General features: G+C 55.2%; 1 protein-coding gene across 1 annotated transcript; it reads right to left on the reverse strand.

Annotated features, from left to right (window-relative positions):
- Positions 1-13,942: 13,942 nt before the first annotated feature.
- Positions 13,943-18,615, reverse strand: LOC112617116 (inhibin beta B chain). The gene is made up of 2 exons (XM_025373835.1): positions 18,129-18,615; positions 13,943-15,619 (listed from the first exon to the last, which is right to left on the reverse strand). The coding sequence occupies exons 1-2, from the start codon at positions 18,574-18,576 to the stop codon at positions 14,844-14,846; spliced, it is 1,224 nt and encodes a 407-aa protein (XP_025229620.1). The 5' UTR covers positions 18,577-18,615; the 3' UTR covers positions 13,943-14,843.
- Between the last annotated feature and the right edge of the window lie 57 nt (positions 18,616-18,672).

The following is an 18,672-nucleotide window of genomic DNA, read 5'->3' on the forward strand; positions in this document are numbered from 1 at the left end:
CTGCTTCCCCTGGGAGCTCGTTAGAAACGTTCTCTCCAGCCCCACCCAGACCCACAAAGCCTTAATCTGCTTTAGCAAGACGCCTAGGGGCTCTGTGTCACAGTCAGGCTTGAAAATCTCCAGCCTGCTTGCCCAGGCACCTCTCCTCCCCATTATAGTACCATTCCTGGCGGTCAGCAAGCACACCCATCAACAATGCAATTGACAAAGATGTTCACCGCAATGTTATTTATCAAGGACAAAAACTGGAAATATCCTAAACATCCAACAGTAAGGAGAAAGGGTCCTAAATTAAAAGACAGCCACCAAAATGCTCTTTTTGAAGAATGATGGCATGGGGGCAGCGTTCATACTGTAATATTATCTGGAGAAAACAAGCATAGCAGTGCACACACAGTCATGTACGGCAGTCCCACATGTGTGCAAACTCACCAACGTGTTAACTGTGGGCACCTTATGGTTGCTGGCATTATGGGTGATTTTTTGTTTCCTTTTACTTTCCTGGATTGTCCTAACTCTCTCCGTGGATATGCCTTACAATCATGATAATGAAGCCACCAATGAATGATATTCTTTTTAAAAAATGAAAATGTGAGTGTCCCTTTAAACAGAGTCTCATATATCAATTCATCTGCTAAAGGGCCTTGCAGATGAGGTTTCGGACACTTCCCAAGGCCTTGAGGCGGGAGAGTGGGAGGAGGGCATGTGTCATGAAGCGGGTATGAGAGGCAGGGGTAGCACGGGCACCTCCCAGAGTGAAGCGGGTATGAGAGGCAGGCAGCACGGGCACCTCCCAGAGGCCTGGCTTGGGGAGTGAGGGGCACTGCAGGTCAAGGCCGCCTGCTCTGGGCCTTTGCCACTGCTGCGTCCACTTCCGAAAATACCTTTCCCTCTGCCCTTCTTTTCTGACCAACTCCCATCTGTCCTGCAAGATTTTGCTCAGGGACCACCTCTTCCAGGAAGACCTCTCAGATACCCCCACCCCCAGGCTGCTGGGCTCCCACAACAGCCTCTTGGGCCCCCTACAAAGAACTGTGAACATGTGATGGAAGATGTTTCAGACACGCGTCATGCTTTGTCGAGCACACAGGACCCCTCAGTCACCAGCCCCTGAGAGGACCACGGTTCTTGTCCTATTCCCCACTCACCTGCGCACCCCTGCTGTGTGTGTCCACTGATGTTCCTGTAGCTACCAGCTCTGGCCTGGGGACTACCCTCTCCTCCAGGTTCTACCTGTCAGTTACAAAGGGCCTACCTGCAAGGCCCAAGCAGGGCAATCTCAGAAAAACATTTCGGGACAGAAGTCAAGCATTCCTGGCAGGCCCTGGTGCCCTCCTGGCCCCCACCTCAGCCCTTGGGTCTCAGAGCCCCACTTGGCAAGGCCCCAGGCTCCAGACCTCTCCAGATCCTCCCAAGCCCCTCGGTCTGAAGCCTGGCGGCAATCCAAGGCTGGGCAGCACTCGTGGTGCCCACGTCTCACTGAACAGCTGTGTAAGAATGAAATGAGATGAGAGAGTGCCTGTTCCATGCCTGACCAAGAGAACACGCTCAAAGCCCTGTTTCACATTCACTGTGGACCTGTAAGGGAAAGGACCTGTTAAGGGAAACCTGTAATGGAAACATTCTAGATGTGGCCCACGTGAGTCTCTGAGTTCTGAGGACTGTACCCAAGCAGGTGAGCTGGCCAGACCTCTCTTTGAGGTGGCCCAGCCTTAGGCCAAGGCCTAACATCATAGCTGAGCATGTTGACCTTTTCTGGGGAAGCTCCTGAGGCAGCCTGATCTCTCAGGGACTACCCTGGGCACCCTTTTAAAGGTTCCTGGGGTGGTTGTGACACCTGACTCTGGCTCTGCCCCAGGTGCCTGGCATCTGAGGGAGCAGGCTACACACACCCACTCACTCACAGAGGAACCTTACGGGCTGGGGAAGGTGAGAGAGCTCTGAAGCCCCCGGCCTGGAAAGCGAGTGAGGGCCGTGGGACTAGGGGACATGGATGGCGGCTGCGAGCGAGGCTGGAGACAGGGCTGCCCACAGGGGAAGGCACTTCTGCTGCTCAGTTTTATGGTGTTTTTAAAATTTTTAATTGTGGTAAAACATACCTAACATAAAATTTACCATCTTAACCATTTCTGAGTATTTCTTCAGTTGCATTAAATACATTTACATTGTTGTACAACCATGACCATCGTCTTACTTCAGAACTTTTCCATCTTCCCAAAACTGAAATTCTGTACCATTAAAATCAACTCCGCATTCCCCTGCCCGCACCCCCGGCAAACGTCATTCTACTTTGCATCTCTGTGAATTTCACTGCCCCATATTGACTTCCTTACACAAGCGTCATCACGCAGTTTGTCTTTTTGTGACTGGCTTGTTTCACTCAATGTAAAGTCCTCAGGGGTCACGCATGTGGTAGCAGGTGCCAGAAGGCCTTCCACTAGAACGGGGAATCCTATTCCATCGTATGGAGATGCCACGTTTGTTTATTCGTTCACCTGCTGAGGGACACTGTGTTCAAAGGTGTTGCTTCTACCTTTTGGCTACTGTGAAGAATGCAGCTATGCATCTCAGTGTATAGATATCTCTCCAAGACTCTTCTTTCAATTTTGGGGAGATATATATACCTAGAAGTGAAAAGGCCGGATCATATAGTAATTCCATTTTTAATTGTTTTAGGAACTTCCATACTGTTTTCCACAAGGACTGTACCATTTTGCACTCCCACCAGCAATGCAGAAGGGCCCCAATTTCTCCACATCCTCAGCAACGGTTGTTACTGTCTATGTTTTTGACAGTAGCCAACCTAAGGGGTGTGAGGTGATATTGCTGGTCTTAATGCCAGTCTGTTTCCCTTATTTATTTAGCCCTGCCCTGTGCTGGGCATGAGAAGGGCGCTGAAGAATCACAGAGTGCCATCCTCGGCCTTCCAGGTCCTCACTGTCTAAATGTCTTCAACAGACTCACTGAGAGTGCATTTTGATGTTCAGGCAACTGTGACGGTCTTGGCCAGGGCCACAGGTGAACCCACCAGCTGAGGAGGGTCATGGAAGCAGCATGGCCACCCAGGAGAGATTCCCAGGAGGAGGATGGAGGGGCAGCTGTGGTGGCCCTGCTGGGATGTCTGCCAGCCAAGAAAGCCTCTGGATCAGTGACCAACAACCTTTCTCTGTACAGGGTCAGCCAGTAAATATTTAGGCTTTGCAAGCCGTATGGGTCTGTGTCCTAACTAACGTATAAATGAATGAGGTCACTGTATCCCAATAAAACTGTATTTAAAGGCTTTGGGTTTGAATGTCGTATCATTTTCACGTCATGTAATATTCTTCTTCTGATTTGTTTTTAACCATTTAAAAATGTAAAAAACTATTCTTAGCTTGTGGACTTGGCCCGCAAACCCTGTTCTAGAATCAATGGCAGTGACGCTGTGAAAGCATAGGGCCCTGAGCAGCTCACGGGACAGGCATTCCCTGAGCTCTCTGCAGCCTGATTGCCTCCACGGGGTCAGGCATCCTCAGGCGACCCGGTTCCATGATGGAACCTGAGTGCCGTCAATGCATAAGCACTGCTCACCAATCTGTGTCTGGCTTTGCAGCTCTGGTGTCGGCAGACAGAATCCACGGGCACCTGCTGATGCAGAAGGACTGGGGCCAAAGATAGGGAATAAGATGACATGAACTCTGGAGGAATCAGTGCCGTCAGCTTGCTTCACTATTTCCTAAAACAACTCCGGAGCCCTGTCTCAGCTTTGTCCTGGAAGGAGGGTCACAGTCACTCTGGTGACCCTGAGAGGACAGGCGGGAGGAGGGAGAGGGTACACCCTCCTCCCTGGGGCGAGCCCACCTCACAAGGTCAGCAGGGTGCAGGCCCCAAAGACCAGGGCTGGGGACTCAGAGCACATGACCCAGGACGCAGGGGATTTAATTCTAGCCCTTCCCTGCCATGCTGTGTGACCTTGGGCAAGTAGCTTCCTGTGTGTGCACCTGAGTTTCTTCGTCTGTGGAACAGAAATGCCAATAGCTCCCAGAGCTGTGTGGGTCAGGTGGATTAAAACACATAAAGGGCTTAGAAAGATTCCTGGCACATGATGAGCACTGACTCAGTAGTAGCTGTTGGTATTATTAACTCATTTAATCTGAACAACAAGGCCTGGAGGTGAATACTATTTTTAGCCCCATTGTATGATGAGGGAACTCAGGCACAGAAAAGTTAAGTCACCAGCCTTAAGGCACACTGCTAGGACAGGGTGGGGTCTGGAGAGCCATGCCTGGTCCACGGGCAGACCCGCCCTCTTAGCCCCTGGCCTGTGCACCCACTTGGGAAGCCACAGAGCAGGCCCAGGAGCAGGGAGCCTGGGCCCAGGACAGGCCCTGCAGGAAGGTACCTGAAGGTCATCCAGCAGAGGCCTGTTTCCTCCAGGAAGCCCTCCTGGTGACCACCTTTCATCCTCTAGAGCCAAGTTCACACTCGCGTGGACCACATGCCAGGTGAGGATGACACCTGGGGGTTCCGCCTCTGCTTAGGAGGGGCCCCGTAGTCCTGTGCCCATTAGCTGTGGGGCCTCGGGCAAGTCCCCTCTCTGGGCCTCAGTTTCTCCACCTGGAGAAAAGAGGCGAGATGGGCTTCTCCATAGTTCTCAGATCTAACCAGCCTGTGAAAGGTCTTCCACTTTCACCCCACCCCCAAAACCACTAAAGCTGAAAGTATCTGCCTTCCCACAACTCACGAATGACAGGACAGAAGCTTCCTTTTTAAACTTTTACCCAGAAGAGCCCCCCGGTGGGGAGACCACTACCCTTTCCAATACTCGCTGTGCCAGCCACCACCCCCACCCACCCGGGACAGGTGCCAGGCCCTGGGCAGTGAGGGACCATCCTGGACTGGAGCTCAGAAGAGGGGAAATGCTGTGGGGAGGCCAACACTGTCCCGCCACCATGGCTGGAGTCGCCACCCCGGCCACCAAGGCCCACAGCATAATCCTGTAGGTGCAGGCCAGTGAGCACGCCGAGTTCTCGTCTGGAACCTGAAGTTGACATGATGCCAGCTCAGGACAACTGGCCACTTCTAATGCCCTCCCAGGCCTGCAGAAACCCGGCCTCTCCTACGGGAACGACCAGCAGCCGCAGCACAAATCCTTGCGGGCTTCAGAGGGAAAAGGATGCTGGCTTCTGTGTAGGGAACAGACTCTGTGCCTACTAGAGAAATGAATGAACAAATAACCATCTAGTCCAACCCACTCACTTTTCAAACAAGAAAACTATAGGCTAGAGAGGGTGAAACACTTGCCTGAGATCACACAACCACTGAGGGGCAGGGCCTGGGTACAGCAAGCCACCAGCAAGCATCTCTTGCTCACCTGCTGTGTGCCAGCTACTGATCCCAGTGCTGGCATAGAGCAGTGCACAAGCAGGCCTAGCCCCTGCCCCATGGAGATTACAGCCTTGCTCCTAACCAGAGTCCAGGCTCTGGACACCCAGTCCAAGGTGCTTTTTCGCACTGCAGTAGCAAAGAGGCCCCGCTCGGATGCTCTGGGCAAGGCGGTGAGCAGCACGGGGTGGCAGGCTGGCTCATGGAGCTGACTCGAGGCTTGTGTACTTTCCACTCCTTCTCCGGCACGGTTGGAGATTAATTATTAATGCTGAAATAATTGGCACTCATTAATGCGCCCATCATTCACGGGGGAGTGGGGCCCCGCATTAACCAATGCATCACTCGGCGATTGATTAATTAAGCTGAGCTTTTATGAGACACCCTCGGGTGACAAACCACACTCTCCTGAGGGTGGAAGATGCTGGCGGGAAAGGCTGCCTTCCTGGGGGTGCAGGGAGGAAACGGGAAGGCGCCCGGGCCCGGCTTGCCACCCGTTTGGATTGGCATTGCCTTTGCCTGCGGCATGGATGAGGCTGAGCTGCACCATGGAGCCCAAACGTTGGCGCAAATTATAGGCTTTTGAAAATGCTATTACATGAATCACCTGCGGGGCATGAGGTGCTCCTAAAAGCAAGAAAAATAGCAAAGGCGTAGTCGAGAGGGCTGGCTTTGGTCTTAGCCAGGGCTGAGCCTCTCCCTGGGTCCTGCTGACCCCCTCAGCCTCAGTTGCTCCAGCAGGAAAATGGGTGAGCGGCGTTAACTTCTCACCCTGAGATGGGTGTGCCTTCGTTCACTGAATAAGTGTGTACTGACATGGAATAAACACAGAACAACACACACTGAGGACGACCAGCACGGGGAGAGGGGGCCGGTGCTGGGGAGTGGGCTGAAAAATTGCCTATTGGTGACCACACTCACTACCTGCAAACGCCCATGGAACAAATCTGCACGTGTCCAGCCCCCCAGCCCCCGCATCGAAAATAATACAAAAAGATCTAAGACTTTAAAACTATAAAAGCAGAAACAAATTTTTTTAATTTGTATTGACCACTTCATCTGCCCCAGCCTCAGGAGACTGGTGTGGTGAGCAACACAGACTCTAGCTCCCCTAAAATCCAGGCCTGCAGACTCTCAGGGGAGGCGGGTGCACACACCGCGAGTGATCTTGCGGGCGAGACAGTAGAGGGGCTCCACGAGCTGTGGGAGTCAGGGCTTCTAGCCCAGATCCCTGAAGGATAAATCACAATCAGCCAAGCAAAGGTGGGGGAAAGGAGTTCAGGGAAAGGAAGGGCATTTGGAAGGTGCAGAGGTGGAGGGTAGTGAGCTGTGGGTGGGACCCGACGTCCAAGCCTGATCTTCAGGAGGAGGGACCCACCAACTCCAAGCGGGGAGGTAAGCAGGGCCAGGGGCCCTGGGAAGCCCAGAGGACATCAGACTCCTTCATCCCAGGCACATGGATGAGAGGGACAGGGTCCCTGAGAGCATGACCTGGAAGGGGCAGGAGAATGCCACAGGCATGTTTTAGAAAAGAATCTTCTGCAATCACCCCGCTGCAGTGCCAGCCAACAGCAGGACCTGGGCTGTGCCCCTTCCACACTCCCATTCCTGGCCATTCTAATAGGCACGACTTGCCTAAAACGCATCTGAGGCGTCACCCTTCCCAGGAGTAAAGCAAGTAAAGCAAGTGAAGGAGTAAGGTTCCCAAAGGAACCAGTTTCTACAACTTCGAGCCATCAGTTGAGGGCTGGGGGTCAGCCTATTTGTGCTGAGAGAGTCACTGAAACCCCTCCCTAGAAGAACAAGGCCACTCAGGGCCCCTCCCAGGCAGAGAGCTATCGCAGAGTGGGGCTAAGTTCTGCGGCCCTGCCAGGAGAGTGGCATTTGGAAGGTGCAGAGGTGGAGGGTGGTGAGCTGTGGGTGGAGCTTCTCATGCAAATGTGGATAATAGTTCTAACTTACCTCCCTTCTAAGGTTCCTGTAAGGAATGAGAGGACACGCAGAAAGCCCCTCAAAGGCTGGACAAGCTCACAATACTCCTCTGAGGGCCTGGGGTGGTTCCCCGCTGGGTACGTAACTTTCCCAGTGGCCTCGAAACTGGGTTGTGAGCTCAACAAGAGCCAGAGCTTTTTCCGTGAGACCCAGAGCTGCGTGGGACAATCCTCCAGATCCACATACCCACTGACACACACACACACACACGCACACACGAAGGTGCCCAGGGTGGCCAGGAAGAGTCTTCCTCCCCTGCCTGACCCCAGCCCCTGGCGGCCCTGAGGCCTGACTTGTGCTCCACCCACAGACCCCAAAGAAAGAGGTGGGAAGGGGCTGAGCATGGCAAACCCAGCCCCCCGGGGAAGGGCTGGAACTGGCACCAGGAAACCCACCCCCCCATCCCTCACCCCTGTCCCTGGGGCTGGACCGAGCAGACCCCAGGAGCAGAGGTGGGGTGGAAGGCACAAGGAAAGAGGGAGGTGAGACGCCAGGAGAAGAAAAGAGAGTGGAACAAGAGCCTGCTCTGCACAGTAGGGGAGGCACAGGCAGCCTAGCACGTCCAGCTGCCCATCTGCCTCTGCATCCCGAGCAAAGACCGCTGTCCCCACCCTGGCGGCCCCTCCCCCAGAGGAGAGAAGGTCACGAGAAGCTCCTCCCTGGGAGGGGGTAGTTGGGTCATTCCACAATGTCTGTCTCTGACCCACTCCCCTACCCCCCCGCACGCACGGTTATGTAGCCCACGTAGTCCAAAAAACCCTGCCCTGAAATCCCACTTGAAAATGTGGTCAGTGTGCACCTTCTCAGACACTCGGAGGGTCCTCACCCTCATCAGATTCTCTGCAGGTCTGCCATGACCTCAGGCACATCCCTATTCCTGCTGGCAGAATGGCCATTCTCACCTGGTGGGACCTGCAGGTGTGTGCACACCTGATTCTGAAGGTAGCTAGACCCTCAGGGCTCCCTGTGGGCATGGGGCAGGAGGAGAGCTGCGGGGCAGCTGAGGGGCTCTGAAAGGCCTCCCCAGGGCATCCCCAGCAGCTCCCAGGTCCCCTCTGCCATGACAGCAGCTCTCTCTCCTACTCAAGTCCCCCAGGGCTCAGGGACCCACAGGTTTCTTGGAAACACTGAAGGGAGAGAAGGCAGTGTCTGGAGGGCCTGCTCCCTAGGGCCTGGGGTGGTTCGATCCTGGGTACGTGACTTTCCCAGTGGCCTCAAAACTGGGTTGTGAGCTCAAGCAGAGCCAGGCCCGGGTCTTCCCCTTGAATAGCTATAAGGCCTCAAGCAAGATACTCAACTTCCCCGAGCCTCAACTTCCTCATCAGTAAAATGGGCACATCTCACCTGCCCAAGAGGGAGATTATAAAGATTAACCACAAAGCTGTTGCAAACCGCAGTAAACAATAAATGGTAGTCAACATCATCGTCACCACACCTCTGTGAATATTCATTGAATGAATAACTGAGAACGAAAGAGGGCCTCTCAGAGGAAGGGCAGGGCTCTGGCTGGGCACCCAGCACTATTCCTGACACAGAGAATGTGCCGGAAAAGAGCAAAACAACTCAAGCGCATGGCCCTTCTAACCAGGTGAATGCTCACCACCCCCTTAAGGTAGGCACTGTCATTGCTCCATTTTACAGAGGACGACTCCGAGAGGCTGGGCCAGGCTGCGATTGCAAAGCCAGGTGGGCTGACCCGTAGCCCATGCTCCCAGTGACTAGTCACAGTGACAGCTGCTCAACCCCTACCCCTGAATCCTGGGCGCAGCAGCCATCTCACCCACCTGGCCAGAGATAGTGCGTGGATGGCTGGGTGTTTGGTTTCCCCACAGTCACAGAGAAGAACAGCTCAGTGCATAGTTGCCACCGATGCCTCAGGCCAGAGCCAGGGCAGGAGTTAGGGAGCAGACCCTCCCCTGGACCCCAGCCTCCCCTCTCCTCCAGACAGACCCCAGAACAGTTGCTCCTCCCCTCATCCCTCCTCCTGGGCAGCACAGGGGCTGTGAGTGACTCTGGAAACAGCTGGCTGAGACAAGTCCTAGAGGTGGGCAACCTTCAGTGAACGGCTGCCTTGCTCTCAGCCTTTGTTTTTTCATCTGCACAATGGGGATAATGATACCTGCTCCCCCCACCTCCAGGTTGTTGTGAGGACTACACTGAGATGAGGGATGAACCCCTGCATATAACAGGAGGCACCGTGGGAATGTTTGTTGAGTGACTGAATGACTGATCAGATGGTACCTTTCTCCCTTTAAAGTGCTCTGGCTTTGAGGTGACCCCTAGCATACTGTGTAGCCAGAGCAGAGCATCAGGGGCTGTGAAACCATACCAAGGTTTCACAGACCACAGAAATTGTGTCTGCGCCAGACCTGCTAAGCATCTGCTGAGTATGAGGGTGATCACAGATTCTAACTGCAAGGTGACAACTACCCCAGTCACCACGTACATAACTGGTTAGGTGCATCACCTCTCCATAAGGAAAAAAACGAAAATGGCGAGACACGCACACAGCCAACCATGCAACCACACCCCTACAATCACAGTCTCAAACCCCACACACAGTCTCACACACTCACCCACGCAGCCTCACAACCTCAAGGCCAGCCAACCACACACTACAAACTCACAGCCAACCACACACGCCCACAATCACAGTCTCAAGCTCCACACGGCTCCGCATACACAGTAACACCTACAATCACAAAACAGTGCATCACCAACCCTCGCCCACCCACGATGCCCTGGCTACGCCCATGGGCAGCAATGCCCACCTCACACATGCACAACCTCACACACACGTGACTGTCCGCCCACAGTCCCCACACGACACAGAGTCCCCACAGCCGCCATGCTCACACCCCACGCCTCATCTACAGCCAACCACCATCAGCAGATATTTCAAAGCCCGCCCCATAACTTGTCACTTGCTCCCATTGAAAGCCTAGAAACAGGGCTGGGGGCACTCCCAGGGCCTCTCCCCACAGAACGGTGTTTAGTTTCTACTTTTTGCCTGCAAAGCCACTTTCTTAAGCCCCCAGCAGTTTTCATGGCTTGGTGGCCACCTGTGACCTCCTGCCCCCATTCCTATCCTTGCTGTTGGTCCTCAAGGGACGTCTACGCAGCTGCAGGATTCTCCAAGTTGTGATGGCCTACCAGTCCCTGGGGCATCTGCAGTGGTAGTTCCCACCCAGGCGTGATGCTGGGCTGGCCTGAGCTCCAGGTGAGTCAGGAGCCCGGCCACAGTGCAACAGGCTGCAGGGACACCATGGCCTGCAGCTGTAGTACAGCCCAAGGCAATAGTATCACACCATGTCACAGGTAACAGGTATAAAGCTCAGACACCTAGTAGCCTCTCCTAAATGCTGGCCCCAAGCCTGGGCTGTGCCACAGGGCACCCTCTGTGTGCCCCACTCTAAGCCAGACCCTGCGAGGGAGGGCTGGGAGAGAAAACATAGACCGAGCATACGCTTGGAGTCTCTGAGTACTGAGCCCTTTAGCTGCCTGTCTGGGAAACAGCGGGAGCAGAGGTGAGGCAGGTGCAGGTGCTGTCCTGACCCCAGTGCCCGAGCCCAGGCCATGGGCTCCACTGAGTCACTGAAGGCTTGAGGCATGTTTGAACGTCAGGGTGACCCCCGTATGGCGGGATCCCAGGCATGGTGGTACATGGGTAGGGGAGACATTTGAGGTGGTTGGGGATGGCAGCCTTCCGGCTCAGGCAGGCCCTTCCTGTCCCACTGGTCCCAGGTGGGGCTGGGGATGAGTATGAGAAGCTAGCAGCCTGGAAGCCGGAAGAGGCAGGGAGGGCTGGAGGCAAGGAGGGCTGGGGACCTTGAAGTCCAGCAGCAGGGAGTCCAGCCAGAGGCACTGGACCTGGGGGCAGAGCTGGGCTCCAGGGACTTTTTCAGAGAAATGCAGAGCCCTTGGGCCAGGCCACTGGGGAAATAAGAGGAGCAGACGAGAGAGGCTGGAGCATCCAGTGGGGGGAAGCAGGGCAAGGGGAGTGGTGACCACAGCAGCACGGGAGGCTGCAGGGCCCTGCTGGAGTGGGGACGCCCCGCTGGGACAAGGGACCAGTGCCTGTCCTCACTGCCTCTCTCAGCAACAGGAACTGCTGCCCACCAGTGCCCCCGGGGGCCAGACCCCATAGGGCAGCAGAGTCACTCAGGGACCAGGTCAGCCAGCCCCAAGGCCTTGTGCCCCTGGGGTCCCCAGGCCCTTCCTGGGGCTACTTCGAGACGCACGGGGCCATCCTGTGATGCTCAGCCCAGAAGGGCTTTGGTAGGTGCTCAATGTCCAAACAGCAGAAGCACCTCAGTGACTCACATTGCATCTCCTGGCCACTACCTGTAAAAAGTCCCGGGGCAGGGGGAAGGCAGGGCTGGGCTGAGGGCCTAGTGCCACCAGCAGTTAGGCCCAGCCCCCCCGCAGAGCAGAGGGCAGAGACATCGTGACGCACTGCCTGAAATGCACAGGCCAGACCTGCCTTTATGACACTTTCTTCTTTGCCCCTATGAATTACAGTAATATTGTCTCACAGCTTCACAGATGACCAGTCTCCCCCTCAGGCTGAAAGCCTGGCAGGGCAGTAGCTCCCTTGGTTGGGCAAAGAATGGAAAAAGAAAAGGCTAGAAGGCTGCCTCTTGCCACCAGCTGGCTGTGCCGATTGAGCTATGCCCCTCTAGCTGTCTGAGCCTCCCTCAGTTTCCCACTGCTTTGATGAGGTTAGATGATCTCTAAAGTGCCATGTGCTCGAATGTCCTGAGATTGTCTGGGAAGACCATATGCTACCTGAACCCCAGGGTAGAGTCCCAGCAGCCCTGCAGGGCCTCAGATGGAGGCAAGGGCACAGGGCTGCAGTCCTCCAAGGAAACGGGTGGGCTCAAACACGCAGGGTCCCTGTCCGGGCTGTGTGACCTCAGGCAGGCTCTGAACTCTCTAAGCCTCAGATTTTCAAACTCTGGAAAATGCAGACAAAGCCACTTTTCACAAAGACGCGACGCTGCATGGTAACAGCAGGACTCAGCAAATATCCCAGTTATACCTGCGCGGTGGGCCATTATTACTACACCGCCCCTACTAGCACTCTACACTGGGAAACCCCCTCAGGACGGGTTCATTCACACACTCACGACCTGACTCTGCCTACCCTTCTATCCCAAGAGACCAAGCCTCTTGTGGGCCCCAGTCACCTCTAAATAGAGGTGAGCAGAGGTTAGCTGGACTTCAGCCTTCAGGGTTTTATATTTCCATCTTCAATGGAAGCTTATCCAGCACTTTCAAATGGTAATGGATGTGGCCTTGGTGAAACCGAAGCGATCTTGGGACTAGAAGGGTAAACATTTATAATGTGTAATTCAGGAATTTGCTAATTGTCCTTCATTTTGATCTTCTGCCATTTTTCCTGGAATCTCTGTCCGACATACATTTCATAGCAAGGACGCAGAGATGCCAGGAGCAGGCCGTGGAGGCTGCTGGCATCCAACCTGGACACCTGGACTGGCCTTCCTCCCAGCTGCCCACCTCCACCCCAGGCCTCCCTGCCCCAGACATCACTCAAGGCAGGAGGCCCGTGGCACTCAATCTTTTATTTTCTTAAACTGTACACAAACGTAAAATACTTTAACAGCAAGTCTATGGGAAAATTGTTTGGTTTTAAATTATTATGAAACAGAACCTAAGGGGAGCTTTATTAAATAAACATAAAGATGGGATTTAAGGATACACACCTGCATTCTATCATAGTCATTTTTACTCTACCTTCTGGGTGCGTAAGGATGGAAAAGACACATCAAACTGAATAAACAAAATCCATTCATACCCTGAAACATTGGCAGGCCACTCAAGGGACTGTTCAGAACGTCTGCCTCATCTCCGATGGCCTCACCGTCTAATAAAATTAAAACTGATCTGTTGGCCTCTTTGGTTCCAAAATTATGTATAATACATTTAACTGTATTCATTTTTTTTTTTGCTGCTATAAAAATAACTTCTTTTTTCAAATGGCAGTTTCTGACTAATCATGCAACTAAATCAGTGCAAACATTAAAAGCAATCATTCGCTTAAAAAAGAAGCAAAGGATTTCATTTCAAGTATAAAAAATATAAAAAGAGTCGTACGAGTCCAGTTTCGTCTAGTGTGGGTCAACCCTTTAAATTGCATAGTTCACGTGGCACTTGGACATCTAGAGGGCGAGCGAGTTCGGTGCTCGGCCAAGGGCCACTTCTGGACACACGCAGATCGGCAAGTGCTATGTCATGTGCGTTCAGGCAGGTCTGCAAGTGCTATGCGGGCGGGCAGGCGGGCGGGCAGGTGAGTGGGCAGGGGCCACGTCCATGGCGGGCCCTGATGGCTGGGGCCCACATGGGCAACTTCTGCAAATTAGCTGAAAGCCTTCCTCATCTCTCCAAGACCAACTAGGCTGCTCCCCTCCCTTAGCCTCTGCTTAGGGGACACCCCTCACCTTCAGCAGTTCAAGAGTGCCTCCTCCCCGTCATTTCCTCCTGCAGTCTCATCCCCTTGCCTAGGGGTCATTCCCACCCCTCCCCAAACCGCTCCTAGAGGAATGTCCCCAGTGAAGGGCACAGATTGCAACTTTTTTCTTTCCATTTAGAATAATTCAGATTTTCACTTAAAAGGTCATACCTGGTAGAAAAGTCCTTTTTCAGTTATACAACTGGCAAGGATGACCTGTTGGCTGTTGGAGATCAGTTAAAGCATCAAATTTAGCCCCCTCTTCTCTCCCTCCCTCCCCACCCCAAAAACAAACACACACATAAGTCATGTCAGAGGCCCAAGCGACAAACAGTCAAACACGGTCATTGCCCCTGCTCCCAGGTCTCTGACGGGTTGTGTCCTTTCTGGGTCTCTTTCCCTCGACAAGGGCATGGAAGGACAGGCTCCCCGGGCCTTGGAGCACGAAGGATCCCAGGCAGGGGAAGCAGCAGACATCGAGCCAGGCAGAGCAGGCCTGGTAAAAGCCACGGGGCACACGCAGCCTCCGCCTGGCTGCGCTCCCCACCCCTGCATCTGCTTTTCCTCTCCGTGGCTCTCTCTCTCTCTCTGTGTCTCTGTCTTTGTGCTTTTATGTGTGCTCGGAAGGCGCAATTCAGAGTGGCCGGGCCAGCTGGTGGGAATGGTGGCTGCTCACCCCATTCTCTCCGACTGACAGGCATTTGTAGCTAAGCTGCCATTTGTCACCGCATCCATTTGCTGGTATCCTGGAGGCTGCTGTGTGGGTGGCAGGATGCGTCTGGCTGTGCGTGGCTACGTGTGCATTTTAAAGTATTTCATGTCAGTTGAGGGTTCTCGCTCTGGTTTTGACTGGTTGCTCTATGAAGTTGTAGAAAAATATCTCAGGCCGCACCCTGGCACTATCTCCACAGCCCAACAGAATGACTGTGCTCAACCCACCGTTCCCGCAGGGGCTGGAAGAAGCCCACCCGGGACTGTCCTCCGTGCCCCACCACCGTGCCCCTGCCTTGCACTGTCAGGCGCAGCCGCACTCCTCCACAATCATGTTGGGCACGTCCCGCTTGACGATGTTGTACTCATCATCAAAGTACAGCATGGACATGGTACTCAGCTTGGTGGGGATGCAGCAGGAGTTCACCGCGCCGGGGTTCAGGCCCCGCATGCGGTACTGGTTCACCACAGCTGTGTGGAAGGAGGAGGCGGAGCCGGGGACCCCTGCCAGGTAGGCTGGGCAGCTGCCCTCACAGTAGTTCCCGTAGTAGCCGGTGGGTGCGATGATCCAGTCATTCCAGCCGATGAGGCGGAAGTCAATGAAGAACTGTTGCCTGCAACAGAGGTTGGTCCGGCCATCGCACTCCAGGCCTCGCTTGCGAATTCGGTGCCTGCTGTCGCCCAGCCGAGCCTGCACCACCACGAAGGGCCGGTGCGACTCTTCGCCTGGGTCCACGAACACCGGCACCACGGCCAGCTCCTGGCAGCTGTCACACTGCACGTCTAGGTTGAGCCGCCGCTCGCCCCGCTCAAACAAGGCCTGGATGGCCTCCGTGAGCGGGAAGGTATGCCAGCCGCTGCGCTTGAGGTCCACCCTCTTCTCCACCATGTTCCACCTGTCACCATGGCCCTGCTCCTGGAAGTACACTTTGACCCGCACCTTCCGCCGGCTGCCCTTCTCCAGGACGTAGGGCAGGAGTTTCAGGTAAAGCCATAAGCTGGCCTGGACCACAAACAGGTTCTGGTTGCCTTCATTGGAGATGAAGAAGTATAGGCGGACCCGGGAGGAGGCGAGGCCATCTGCGGAAAAGGGGAAGAGTGAGCCAAGTTAATTCAAGGGGAACACGAGGCAATGGGGGAAACGCACTCTCTGCTGCAGGATGCTGGAATGCAACTCGCCACACAGCTGGAAAACGTTATTGACCAGAAATACCGTTCTTGGGGCCAGGGCCTCTGACTGTAACCTGGGAGAGGCAGAGAAAATCATTTCCCATTGAGAAACCCGGACCAGGTTAGGGCTGGAGGGTCCGGGCCTATAAAATCCTGCCTCACCTCTCCCAGGCCAGGGCTCCCTGGAGACAGGCTGTCAGGCCTCAAAGCACAACAGAAGAACTTGTCAGGGGGCCAAGATCTTAACAAGTTGTTATGGGTATCTGTGAAATCTGAAAAACAAAACCAGGATCGCAGGGAGGATTTTGGGGTGGGTGGTTTTAGTAGGGCTTTTTCTTTTTTTCTTTTTTTTTTTTTTTGGTTAACTTAGTGCATTGCAAAATCAAGCTGAGCCACCTACCGCCTCTTTCCAGTGTTTACCTAAGTATGATCTGATCCAACCCCCAGTGGAACCTCCACTGCAAACAAGCAGGCTCTGCTCAGGTTTCTGACATAGGAACGCGTGCTTTGCAGGCTGCAGAGCCTAGCCCTTATTTCCGAGTAGTTTCAAGGGACAGGACATTCAGCCTTAAAACTTGAGGTCCAATCCTTTGACAAGACTCTGGCTCCCCGTTAATGGCACGTTCAAAATCTCCAAGGAGGAGGGGAACTAGCTTGTTAATTTTCTCAATAATTCAGCTCAACAAGAAGGAGGCTGTGCCAATCAAGAGATGACTCCCCTCTCATCCTACATTTCAGTGACCCTTCCCTCTGACAATCTACGTTTTCCTTTCCTTTTTTTTTTTTTTTTTTTTTTTTTTTTTTTTTTTTTCAGGAAGAACAAATAACGAAACTCTGTGGTCAGGGCTGGTTTTATCAAACCTCCTACCATGCCCCTCCCAAGCCCCTACACCTCAGGCCTCGCCTGGCTCCTCTAATAACACTGACATCTGACTTTGAAATGGGGGAAACTGCAGCCTTAAAAGCTGGTCTTGGACGAGCTGCCTGTGACCTGAATCTGTTATTTATAAGTCAAAGAGCTGGCTCCGTGAAACGGACCAGAAATATAACAGCCCCCGCTGTCATTTTGTGCCACCGGGACCAAAAGGCCTCCTCGACCTTCCAGAATCACATTTCTAACTCTGGGCCCCAAAGCACCTTTTAATCCGAGCCCTCTAATTGCATGGCGAGCTTTCCCTGACTCACTTTAGTGGACAGCTAAAACGGCAATGCATTTCTTTCTAAGCACAAACCAGCCCCGATTGTCTCTGCTTTTCTCCACACCCGGCCATGCAAAACTTTTCATCCCTTTTCATCCCCAGGCTGCCTGCTGCCTGGGGGGGTGGGGGGCATTTACAGCCAGGGGCACAACCGCTCCCCCCACCCAGGCTCCCCGCTTGCCCCCGCCCTGACTGCACCAGGGCTTCCCCCTCTGCGACCTTCTCCGCAGTCCCCTCGGCACAAATGGGGCCGAGCTCCAGGCACAAAAGCCAGCCTGGCTCATTCAAGTCCTGAAAAGGACAGCGGAGTCGAAAGCACTTGCAGCATTTTGGCGCGGGCACATTTTTCTTCTTCTTTTAAAGTTCCGAAAGATTTTTCTCTCCCTGATTTTTATATTTAGACAGTGTTAGAGATTTGCAATCTGGGGCCGAGTGGGGGGGTGCGGATTCCAGAAAGGAGCCATACCCTTTGTTAACTACGACTCTGTGCCTCTCGGGCGAGGGGTCTGCTGCAGCTGCCAGGCAAGCCGAAAGGCACGGGGCTGTCCCCGAGCCGCGGCTTTCTCTGTGTAAATGATGGACCTGTTGAGAAGCCTGCCTTCCGCCCGATTCCAGTGCCCACACAATCGGAAGAGAGGTTGCCTAGCTCTCCCCAGCGAGGCTTCAGCAATCCTGGCAAGCCCACGCCGCCGGTGATGGAAGCGGCCCCAGGGGCCTCTCACGCAGGCACACACACACACACACACACAGACACACACACAGACACACACATACTCTCTCTCTCCTCCGGCCCACGTATATCAACAAGCACACACATCTCCATCCACACTGCTAAGCCTACACTCCGATCGTGGGAAACAAAAACATTAAGCAATCACCAACCAAGTGCCCGCAGAGCCAGGGCCGCGCGCATCTGCCGGGAGGGGGACGCGCGCCCAGAGGCGCTGGGGCCCGATTCCGGAGAGCAGGGGTGGAGGGCCAGGCGCTCGGCGGCGGGGGGTTGAGGCACCAGGAAGGGGGTCTGCGGCCTGGGGGAAGAGGACTGCAACCCGGGCGGAGCGCGCAGGGCCACGGCCGAAGGAGTCCTGCCGGGAGTCCGGGCTGCCCCTAGGGCGCGCGGGCTGCGGCGGCGGCGGCGGCGGCAGCAGCCGGAGCTGGCAAGGAGAGGGAAAGCGGGAGCGAGCGGGGACCGCGGCAGACAGCCGGAGGACCGGACCCACCTGTCTCGGCGAAGCTGATGATTTCGGAAACGCGCTCCTGGCCGTCGGCGCCCGGGCTGGCGTGGCCGTCGAGGTGCGGGATCTCCACGCGGCCGTCCTCGCGCACCTTGCCCGCGTGCAGTTTGCGCAGGGCCGTGACCATGGCGGCCTTGGGCACGGCGTGCGTGATGTTGGGCCGGCCCCGCATCTGCAGGCGGCTCAAGATGTGCCGCTTCACCGCCTCCAGGAAGTCGCCGTCCACTCGGCCGAGCTCCTCCGGCCGCCGGAAGCCGCCGCACGACGTACAGGTGTCCTGCGAGCCGCCCGGAGCTCCGGGTGGCGGGGGTGGCGGCGGCGCGGCAGGCGACGGCGGGGGCGTGGGTGAGCCCCAGGCCTCAGGCCCCAGCCAGCCGGCCGCCAGCAGCAGAAGGCAGGCGGCCCCCAGCGCCCGACCGGGCAGCCCGTCCATGGTGCGCCGCTGGCGACGAGGGCGCCCGCCGCGAGGCGAGCCGAGCCGAGCGCAGGGCCGGGCTCCGGGCTCCGGGCGCGCCGCCCCGCCCCGCCC

The sequence above is a fragment of the Theropithecus gelada genome, unplaced genomic scaffold (genome assembly GCF_003255815.1).
Source record: "Theropithecus gelada isolate Dixy unplaced genomic scaffold, Tgel_1.0 HiC_scaffold_15883, whole genome shotgun sequence".
Classification (NCBI taxonomy): Eukaryota; Metazoa; Chordata; class Mammalia; order Primates; family Cercopithecidae; genus Theropithecus; species Theropithecus gelada.

Excerpts from the sequence above, each read along its gene's own strand:
- LOC112617116 (XM_025373835.1), bottom strand. The coding sequence starts at position 18,576 with ATGGACGGGCTGCCCGGTCGGGCGCTGGGGGCCGCCTGCCTTCTGCTG. Across the intron at positions 15,620-18,128 it reads CATCAGCTTCGCCGAGACAG|ATGGCCTCGCCTCCTCCCGG; the intron begins GTGGGTCCGGTC and ends CCTTTTCCGCAG.